General features: G+C 40.3%; 1 protein-coding gene across 3 annotated transcripts in view; it reads left to right on the top strand.

The window, feature by feature from the left end:
• The first annotated feature begins 239 nt into the window (after positions 1–239).
• The window catches only part of LOC144520076 (furin-like protease kpc-1), a 227,461-nt gene continuing 216,531 nt past the window's right edge, over positions 240–11,169 (top strand). For 2 of the 3 annotated variants that reach the window (XM_078253711.1, XM_078253709.1), the window contains exons 1-2: positions 7,388–7,580; positions 8,434–8,609. In XM_078253711.1, the coding sequence (XP_078109837.1) occupies positions 8,439–8,609 (171 nt within the window). In that variant the 5' untranslated portion in view covers positions 7,388–7,580; positions 8,434–8,438. Of the gene's footprint in view, positions 343–7,387; positions 7,581–8,433; positions 8,610–11,169 lie in introns of those variants that run through there. The other variant, XM_078253710.1, reaches the window with a different exon arrangement.

Raw genomic sequence — 11,169 nt, 5'->3', positions numbered from 1 at the left:
CTCTCCCAACAGTCCCTCTCGCCATCACACCATTTCTTGCATTCTAATGCATTCTCACATCTTTACAAAATCCCCCCCTTCCGCCACACGCCGTGGATGTGCTCGTTTTGTCGACTTACAGTTCGTTATTTCTGCACGTTTGACCTGTCCCGTGAGGAGATGCGCGATAAATGCGCTGTTTTGCATGCTCTATTTTGCACGTTTTATTACCAGGAGTCAGTGGAGACAATTAAAATGGACGCGTCGGGAGATTTGGTTTTGTTACGATGCATCGACCTCCCGCTCTGCTTTCAACAGGAGGCAGTCAGTCTGTGTGAAGGCTCTTTCGCCTGGAAGGGAAAGGTAAATGCTTTTTTTTTTGTCACGACTAAGCTACAAACTCATTCACTCCTTTCTATGCACTGTAGTACATGGAGGGAGTGAGGTATGAACCTGTTTCATCCCTCCCTCCCCTCTCCCTCAGATGTAACATTAGCCTCGTTTCCTGGCTTTGATACACTGGACAGGGTTGGATTTGGGTTTTAATTCAAGATTCAGGACTAACAATATGACTGGAAACTGTATTCAGACCTCATCCTTATGTATCACCAAAAATGTGATGATTAATGATGCAATAGGACTTTATTATGTTAAGGTGATAACCTGGTGTTGTGATTACTTGCATGCCTTAGGCTTCTTGATAAACGTAATGAACTGTGTCTAAAAGGACTAGCTAACATATGGGTAGTTAGTACTGACTGCTACAGAAGCAACATCCGTTGGAATGTTGCCCCACTGTACAATTAAACAATAGTAAAAAAAAAAACATACACCTACACAGGTGTTTCCCATTTCTGCCTGATTAGACCTCGTGGTATCTGGGTGGAGCTAGCTGAGGACAGACCTTTTTCCCATGAGATGTTTTCACTTGGTACAGTAGGAAAATCCAGAGAATGTCTAATAAGGGGAGAACTTCCACTCTTGGGATATTTCCGGCTTCTGAACTGGTTGCAGTTCTACTCTGGTTCCATATGGGGGCGCTCACAGGCGAGTGCAGAATGACTGGTGTACTGTCCACTTTTCTCAGGATATAATTTTTTGTCTAGTAATTTGAATGTTGCATTCGAAAGGGGAGGCACACTGAAGAAAATACACACTGCTGGGTGTTAGATTTTTTGTGGCTTTTTTGTTCTAAAAAGCCTTTTAAGATGTCTATGACGTCATACACATATACGGCCAGAGATACTGCTTTACGGCAAGCTCTGAGTCACTTCCTTTGTTCTCTGGAGGCATCGACAACACAGCTGACAGGTTAGACTCTCCCTGTTAATACAACACAGCTGACAGGTTAGACTCTCTCTGTTAATACAACACAGCTGACAGGTTAGACTCTCCCTGTTAATACAACACAGCTGACAGGTTAGACTCTCGCTGTTAATACAACACAGCTGACAGGTTAGACTCTCCCTGTTAATACAACACAGCTGACAGGTTAGACTCTCGCTGTTAATACAACACAGCTGACAGGTTAGACTCTCCCTGTTAATACAACACAGCTGACAGGTTAGACTCTCCCTGTTAATACAACACAGCTGACAGGTTAGACTCTCCCTGTTAATACAACACAGCTGACAGGTTAGCCTCTCCCTGTTAATACAACACAGCTGACAGGTTAGCCTCTCCCTGTTAATACAGCACAGCTGACAGGTTAGACTCTCCCTGTTAATACAGCACAGCTGACAGGTTAGACTCTCCCTGTTAATACAACACAGCTGACAGGTTAGACTCTCCCTGTTAATACACATGCTAGAAAGAGGTTTGCTAATGTTTTAAAGACCACGCTGAAATATTCACTCTGACATTCTGGTTCTGCTTCGGATGCCGTCAAGCGGGGTCTCCGATTGTAATCAGTCCTTCACTGACCAATCAGCATCCATTAGCAGAATGCTAGCGAGTTATGGGCAACAACGACTCAACCTGTAAGAAATCAAAAGGACATAAGTACTCGTTCGTTCAACTTTCGACCTATAATCCATGTTGAACTTGCAAAAACTACAATCAAATCTGAGATTTGTCAACGACAATCAGGCAAAAGAGACAAATTTAGCCGTCTAGCTCCATAGACTCCCATTCATTTAGCACTGGACCGCGATCACCCCCAGTGGAACTCTGGTGGAACTGCAACCAAATTCGGGTACAATACAATGGGGCTGAATAGGGAGTGAACAGGCTCTCCGTAGACGGGCTCTGGAAAAGCACAGGTCTAAGTAGCCTATAACATTAACAATGGCTGTTACATTCAGGTGCCCGGGTAAGCCATGCCAACGAGCCTGCATGCACATAACCAGGATCTGTATCCATTTTACTTTCTACATTACCAGTTTCCCTTTTAAGGTGTGTGTGTGTGTGTGTGTGTTTGCTAAACACAGTCAGCTGCAGCTGACTTTAGGGCTGCAGCTATTGATTATTTTAGTAACCGAGTATTCTACCGATTATTCCATCGATTAATCGAGTAAAGTGATAAGAAATATTTAGTAAACAGCAATAGTAAATATTTATTATTGCTGTGTACTAAAAAAAAAGGAAACAGAAAAAGCAACATTTTTTTATTGCCAAATTCCAAGTACGTTTTTGGTGGCCCAAATGTTAATATTTTTCACCCCCTTCCCCTTCTTGCCTCTGGCTCTTTGCACTGGATATGCAAAAGAGCTGTTCACTAACCAGAGGGTAAATATGACGGTACAAAGCTTACAGCAGGGCTATTCAATTACACTGTTCTGGGGGACACATTTTCAGAAGCCTAATACACGGTGAGGAGAAAGAATAAAGAATGCAGACATCACCGGCATGATGACGTCATTCACGTGCATATTAAGTGGCCATGCTGGGGGGGGGGGGAGGAGCCGGTTTGTCTCCAGCAGCAGCTAAGTTTCCAAAGATTAGTAGCAAACTAATAAACAGTCAGACTACAAACCGACAGCTTTCGTTTTAGCTTGTTGGTAAAACATCGCTATTAGCACAGTAGCATGCTGTAGGCTAGTTGTGTAAAACAGCGCGGTGGACGAGAGCAGCAGACGTTAGTTAGCTACCTGGTGTCGGGTTCGCTCCGTGGAATGGATGAGTACACTAACACTACACGAATCTTCGAGGCAAAGAATTTTGCTTCGAGGATTTTTTGTAATCAAATTTTTCAAGTTATTCGAGGAATCGTTTCAGCCCTAGCTGACTTCCTTCATAAAACTACAGCAGCCATTGCACTTGTAGTTTCCTTTTATCTGTTGTTTGGAGGACTGTGTGTGGAAAAATACCTATTTACTGAGTTCCCCAAACTCTGCTGAGCTCAGCATCACAAAGGTGTTCATTGTCCTGCACTAAAATGTGTAACGTTAATAGGGCTGCACAATGTGAGGAAAATATGCGATAATGTTGTTGAATATCCCGATAACGATATGACTTGCGATACATAAACAGATATTAAAGTGTACTACTCAGTTCTGCATTTCTGCTGCTTTCAGTATTCTGCTAAAATGCAACAAATTGCTTGTTGAATTTAAAACAAATGAAAGGAAATCATTTCCACACCTGGAACACCTCCTTGTTTTCTGATTTTTAAGTGTTCATGCATCATTCCAAGATGGTTCCCCCCCCACTGCTAACTTTGTAGTCACACTAATAAAAAGTTTGCTACTTTTGCTGTGTTAACACATTTTTGGAAGCTATATTGTTCACTCGTTAAAGGACAATTCGGCGCAAAACGAACCTAGGGGTTAATAACAGATGTGTACCCACTCTGTCGCTCTCTGGGACATGTTTTCATGCTAATCAAATGTGTTTGTAGCTTGAAACAAGCTAGCGCGGACCGCTGATTAGCTTACAATGCTAGTATTCAGGGCACAGGGAAAGTAAAAACAAATCGCTTATTATACCACTAAAAAGGCTCAAAATATCACCACACTTCAACGGTAGCATAATGAGGGTCCCTAAATGTTAACCGACATTAAAAAGATAGATTATAAAGACAGTTCTCGTATACAGGCAGCCGCCGTCTTGGGAGCTACTGTCTTTCTAAACTATCTTTTTAATAAACTGTCTGTACACTTACAATGTTCTCCATGCTTCGGTTTACATGTAGGGACCCTCATTATGCTACCGTTGAAGTGTGGTGTTATTTTGAGCCTTTTTAGTGGTATAATAAGCGATTTGTTTTTACTTTCCCTGTAACCCGAATACTAGCGTTGTAAGCTAATCAGCGGTCCGCACTAGCTTGTTTCAAGCTACAAACACATTTGATTAGCATGAAAACATGTCCCAGAGAGCGACAGAGTGGGTACACATCTGTTATTAACCCCTAGGTTTGTTTTGCGTCAGAATTGTCCTTTAACAATAGAAAGCAGATACAAACAATGGATACCTCCTTTTTAAATCGGATGAATTGATTTCATTAGTGTTGATATTGGATTTGATTTAGATGTAGTGGCCAGCGAGGGTAGCTTTGCAGCCATTTTGCCAACTGGTTTGTTGATTCTTCTGTTGTTCTTTTCACCAAGTGGGAGATGTCTGTGCTGTCATACATTCCCAACATCTCTGACTCTAAATTACAACTAGGAGCCTGGCATGAACTCATCACTCAGCACTAGCATCAGTGCCTTGCTTAAGGACACTTCAGCATTGCATACATCCCCAGTCTGGTATGTAAACCGGACTGTGGCAAGCAAAAACAGTTTGCTACAGTTGTTCTTCCACTCTGACTTAATTCCTTCTGGACAACACGTTAGAACACCTTTTGTAAACAAAAAGCTATATGAGGCTATATCCGTATCAGTTCTGCACAATTAATCGCAATGTTATCAAAATCGCCATATGGATAAATCGGCCTACGAATCCCATCCTACAGACTAAAGAAAAAAATCATTGTTTGGTACAGATCCTCACAAAAATCACACTATAATCATTTACATTGTTTTAATTTTAATATTTGTCAATGAAAATGAGGATAATGATTGAAAAATGTTCATTCCGTCCATTTTCGTGAATCATATCTCAATCGCATTGTTAGTCAAAATAATCGGAAATTGATATTTTCCTCAAATCGTGCAGCCCTAATCCGTATCTATGAACTCAGTAATTAATGACTTGACCTCTTGCAGGTGTATTCAGATTGATTTTCTCTACAGGTGTACGAGAGAGTCCATGTTGTTTCTCAGCAGATTAATAAAAGAGTCGATAAACAAATCAGTGTTATAATCACCTGAGCTTAATTCCTTCGGACTTAGAATGCTTGATAATAGCGGCCTTTGCATTCAATTCAGCCTATAGCATGAAGATTTTTCTTTGTTGCTGCTTCAGTGCTGCACAGTCAGCTACCTCAGTGCCATCCTGCCAGTCAGAGTTAACTATTAAGGGCTTAGGTCTGCATATGGACGGTAGGGACATGTCCCTACTAGTATTTTGCGAGGACAGAATTGTCCCTACCGATATTTGAGCAAACTCAAAAAATATGTATAAAGGATTCTTTGTGGTATGTGCAATCAATGTAATGGGCGAACTGCAGGAAAATATCCCCATGCCTGGAGATTTCAATATCTTGTTTTTATTGTCTCTTTATTGGTGAGACAGACATATTTTCTGCTCTGGTGGGACAATAAAGTTCCATTCTATTGGGAATGCTTTCTAACATGGAGACCTGGACTCCAGTGACAGGATCTGTACTGCCTGGCCCCCATCCATGCCCTTGCAAGTTGCCCTGTGAGCAGTAATAAAGTGATATTTTTCCTGTGGTCAGACACTTAAAATAGTTTGACTTCAAAACAGCCATCTATAAGTTTGGTTGGAGTAATAACCTGTACATTTTAAAATAATGTTATCCTATGACCGGTAGTTTGACCTCTGGAAATCCTGTACGATACAATTCCACCATTAACTCCCCCTCTTTAAGGGGTATAGTCCGAGGTATGTAATGACTTTGCATAATGAGTTACATTCTCTTTTTCTCATCGGGTCTGCTTTCTAAAAGATCTCAGCTAGTCCCTTTTATCTCCAGCAAAAAACCCTCATGGCTACAGTTTGATCAATTAAACTCCTGAAAGGGCCCCCCTCCTTTCAGTCCTCTGCCTGAGAGGAATATAAAGTTATCAGTCTTCCCAAGCGATATGAGGACGGAAATAAGTAGTTTGTCTATAAAAATGTCCAGGTACTTTATCAGCGTCCCAGTAGGCCCGGAGGCCCTGACACTGTTCAATGTGGCTCTCCTGTACTCCAGTCTCGTGTGCTCTCCCTTTCTCCCTCCCTCTCTCCCTCCCTCTCTCCCTGTCTACTCCATCTCTGCCCGAGGCCCGCTCCTCGCTGGGTGGGGTGTACGCTGCCGGCCCTGCACCTCCAGTGGGATTGACTGGGGCCCAAGCCCCAAGTGAGGTTATCGATTTCAATCAGTGGCTTGGGAGATTGGAGCTGAATGATGCTGTAGACTTTAAACGGTGGCCAGCTGCAGTGCTTGTTGTTTGGGGGGGGATGCTGCAGGAGGAGGCACGTCTCTTTTGAAGGGAAGTCAGATAAACGTACAAACAGAATTATATATGGAGTGAGGGATCTTAATCTTCCAGTTTGGAGTTCCACTGTATGCTAGTGGGTGTTTTTTGGGAGTAAAATGGCCCACATAGACAACAGTACAAAGATTGCAGACAACAGATTTCATATTAACAGTGATGTAAGGCTGCAACTAACAATTATTTTCATTATCAATTAATATGTTGATTATTTTCTTAATGGATTTTATTGGTTGATTTGTAAAATGTCAGAAGATGGTACAAAAAAGGTTCATCACAATTTTTTATTTGTCCGACCAAGTCTAAAACCCTAATTTTTGAGTTTAACGTCATTGAAGATTAACACAAAAAAACAGCACGTTCCCATTGAGAAGCTTAAACCACAGAATTGTAAGCACTTTTGTTTAAAACGTGACTTAAACGATTAAAAGGTGATCAAAATAGTTGACGATGCATTTTCTGTGGATTGACTAATTAATCGACTAATAGTTGACACTCTAATTAGATGCAACCTTTTAGTGTTTAGGGGGCTGTGTACATGTGCAAAACAACTGTCTGAATACAACATTTTACATCCTAATCACATTGAGTATAAACTTCTGTGTGTGTATGTATATATATATATATATATATATATATATATATATATATATATATATATATATATATATATATATATATATATAGTGGGAGTGTAAGCAATTAGTACTCATAAATACTGCCTTCTTCCAATAGTGCGTTGGGTGTTTTTTTTTGTCGAGTAGATACTGAGAAGAGTGAGGTGACAACTTTTTGTTCCATCATCGTTCACAGGAAAGTGTGGGCATAAAGAAAAGATAAAGTTCCTGTTTTGCTTAAAGAGGGAAGTTAGTTCACTCAATGAGAGCGCCGCTGTTTTTCTGCTCTCAGAAGCATTTGCATCAAGGCCAGGAGATTAAACGTGTGGGTTGGGAACTGGAGAGAGAGTGTTGTCTCGCTTGGGGCCCCCGATGCCAGAATTCTAGCTTTCATCGCGCTGGGTGAAAGATTTCTCCTGGACGATTCACTCTCTGGCTACAGGTGGGTGGTTCACATGCTGTAGGTGGCAGCCACTGTGGATTTCATGCAAAAGTACAGAGGAGGTGGCTGTGGGCAAATTGTTTCACAATTGCCTGTGTTCAATACCCTGCGCTGAGATGCTGAATCCCACACTCTATAAACTCATTTGTGTAGTTAAATGATATTTGGAGGGTTATGGTAATATTTAAAACCGTAGGTGTTTGTGTTTTTCTAATATAGATATTTACAGTATGTCAGTTTTTATACTTCATTAAAGAACCAATGAGAATGTGCTTATCCAGTGGGATACCGAATACTGTTTTATATCAGTGATAATGTCTAACATGTAGAGCTGAAAAATGAATGAGCGACTATTTTGATTATTGTAGTTGTCCCTATTTTCAAGCAAAAATGCCAAACAGCTGCTGGTTCCAGATTCTCAAATGTGCAAATTTGATGCGTTTCTTTGTCATATGATAGTACATTGAATGTCTATGGCTTTTGGACTGTTGGTCAGACAAAACTACCTATTTTAGTATGTCACATTGGGCATTTTTAATTATTTTCTGTCTTTTTATTAAAAAATGTATTCATCAAAAATAATCATCAGATGAATGGAAAATGAAATCCTCATTAGTTGCAACCTTACTGACATGACATTCACATGCTTAGTCACATCAGTGTTATGGAAGGCTTTAACCCTGGTCTAACTCATAGAAACGCACTCTTACATCATTACCCCATGCAACAATGTGGGTTAAGACTGACACAGCGTCCTAAATCATTCATTATTGACATGAATTTGTAAAAAGTTGTTGACACATTTTCTTCTTTTTGACAACCAATCATGTTCTCCTATATCTTATTTTTAAAGGCTCCATGTTCAGTGCGGTTGTGCTGGTGCTTGGCTGCCTGCTGCAGATGAAACTAGTGACCACAGAGGGGCATCGTGGGACCAACCGCCATGTCTTCTATGCAGTGCAAATGGACGGAGGCATCAGTGCCGCCAGGGCTCTGGCCAAGCAGCACGGACTTGAGTTCATACAACAGGTAAAGGCGTGTTTAAAACCCCTGGTGTTGCCTCCACACATGGGCCTGCATTTTTACATTCTCTAAATTCAGTTACTGAGGTTTTTTTCTATGAGCTGCCAAAGTGCTGACTTCTGTTTCCTATTTGAGGGATATCTGACTTTCATCAAATTACAGCAGCGAATATTTCACATGTGATCAAAGACGCATAGAGTAGGCCGTCCAAACAGCGTGACACGCACATATGAAAATACACATACTGTACATGCACACAGAAAGGCACACACATGCACATATACGCACACTTGTATCTAGCCAAGCTTAGTTTTTGCCTGTGAGAAACTCCTGTATGTGGAATAGGCTCCAGTTGAATGTCTTTGGAGATGATTGGGTCTTTACCCATTTGCCTGAGTTTTAATCTGTCATGCTGAAATCTTTCCATTTGTCAGAAGACTAGATGTGATTTATCCACATCAATACCTTAAAGGTTACTTTGGTTGTTGAGTCTGGAAGTGTGTCGACTCCCTCAAAAAAAAATGTTCTCGCCTGCAAAAAAAAAAAATAAGGGCCTCGGAGCAGGTCTTGGATAGGTGGAATATAGTAGATTTTTTGTGAGAGCGAGTTCAAAGAGGCTGTTCAAGGGCATTACATATTTAAAAAAAACTTCTTCTGATTCTCTTTTATGAAAAATTCAGTCAGAAAGATTTAAAAGGCAAGCACTCTTATGAATTGACATTATAGGCTGTATATACAGTGCAGTCCATGATTGACATCTTATCATGCTCCAAGGGATTCTTTTATTTAACTTCTTTCAAAGAATCAACACTGACTCCTAGAATAAAAAGTACTATTAGATTAAAAACATTGTGTAAGCAATCCATCATGGAAATTTCAGACGTAAAAGCACCCAGATACTGTAAGTGTATGACCTGAAATACAGTGAGGATGAAACAAACATTAGATTAAATATGGACAGTCCCATTTTAAATAGGTAAAGCAAAATAGTGAATATCCAGAATTATTAGTTTTTCATTTTCATAGTTCTGTTTAATTGGTTATAGATAGAGCCCTACAAGTGGGAAAATCCCACATTACATCACAACTCCAGTCTCTCAAGAGTCCCCCAAAAAATAATTGATTTGCTCTTCATTCATTTAAAGATGGGCTGCAACTAATTATCATTTTCATTGTTGATTCATCTGTCGATTTTTTTTTTTTTTTTTTAAATCTATTTTTTCTTTGATTAATCGATCGTTCCATCGAACCTTTTTTTTCATAAAAAATGACTCAAACTGATTGATTATCAAAATAGTTGGCGATTAACTTAATAGTTGAGGTAATCGATTAATCTTTGCAGCTCTAATTAAAAGCCTATTGCACTTTGTTCTTTGGCGGCAGATGTGTATTCCTCCATTGACCTTTGCTCACAGCAGACAATCCAAAACTGTGATTTGAACTTATTGATGAGTGGAGGTGTGTGTTTTGACATTATTGATAAGAGTTAGAGCGAGTGTCCGCTGGCCTGGTGTGAGGCGGTGTGCAGCGCTGGCCCTGGGGAACAGGGACGCAAGCTCATTTCAACCTTGGCCCCCACTGCTGCTGCTGCTGCTGCTGCTGCTGCTGCTGCTGCTGCTGCCGCCGCCGCCTGGATCATGAATAAAACATCTCTCTTTGACCTTTATCAGGAGTGTATTGGACAGTCCACCCCCGTCTCTGTCTTCCTCTCTGCCAGTCTCTCTCTCATTGTCCCTCATGTATGCACACAAACACCTCTGCCTCTTCCTGCATTGTTTTCTGCTCTTTCACAGACCACCGATAGTCCCCCGATGCAGTGACCACTTGTCATGACCAAAACAAAAGAGAAAAGCATTTTTCCATTTACATGTATTCATTCATACATGAATATGTGGCGCTATGACACCCATATTTGCAATAACTATAGTTTTGTTAGTTCACACTCTGGTTTTACATTGACATCATGAAATGGTGCAACTATCCTGTAGCATTGTAGAAATCGGTGAATCTTTTTTTATTTCACCTTTATTTTTTACAGGCAAGTCATTAAGAACAGGTTCTTATTTACAATGGCGGCCTGACAAGTGGCATAGCCACTTAGGGAAAGGGAAGGAGGGCTAGATAATAAATACATTAGAAATACATACAGTTTAGAAATTACATAAAATACAATTTGAAATACTACACAGAAAACAAACACTTATAACGAGATAAGTGCACAGGTACATGGGTGAGTAAGAGATGGAGAAACCTACTACATGTCCGTGAACAAGGATGATATGATGGTTTTGAAGGATGAAATGGAAATTAGTTTGTCCAGTTTGAGAATCTTTTGCAGAGCATTCCAGTTGCGAGTGGCAGCAGATTGAAAAGATGTGCGACCAAAGTTTTGGGAATGCTTAATTGAAGATGAAGTGAGGAACCGGGTATTGTGAACCAGTGAATCTTACAGCGAATGTGAAGGGAGGACCAGTTGACAGATAGATAGATAGATAGATAGATAGATAGATATATATATATATATATATATATATATATATATATATATATATATATATATATATAT

The sequence above is a fragment of the Sander vitreus genome, chromosome 6, assembly GCF_031162955.1.
Source record: "Sander vitreus isolate 19-12246 chromosome 6, sanVit1, whole genome shotgun sequence".
Classification (NCBI taxonomy): Eukaryota; Metazoa; Chordata; class Actinopteri; order Perciformes; family Percidae; genus Sander; species Sander vitreus.
This window is presented reverse-complemented; position numbering and strand designations above follow the sequence as displayed.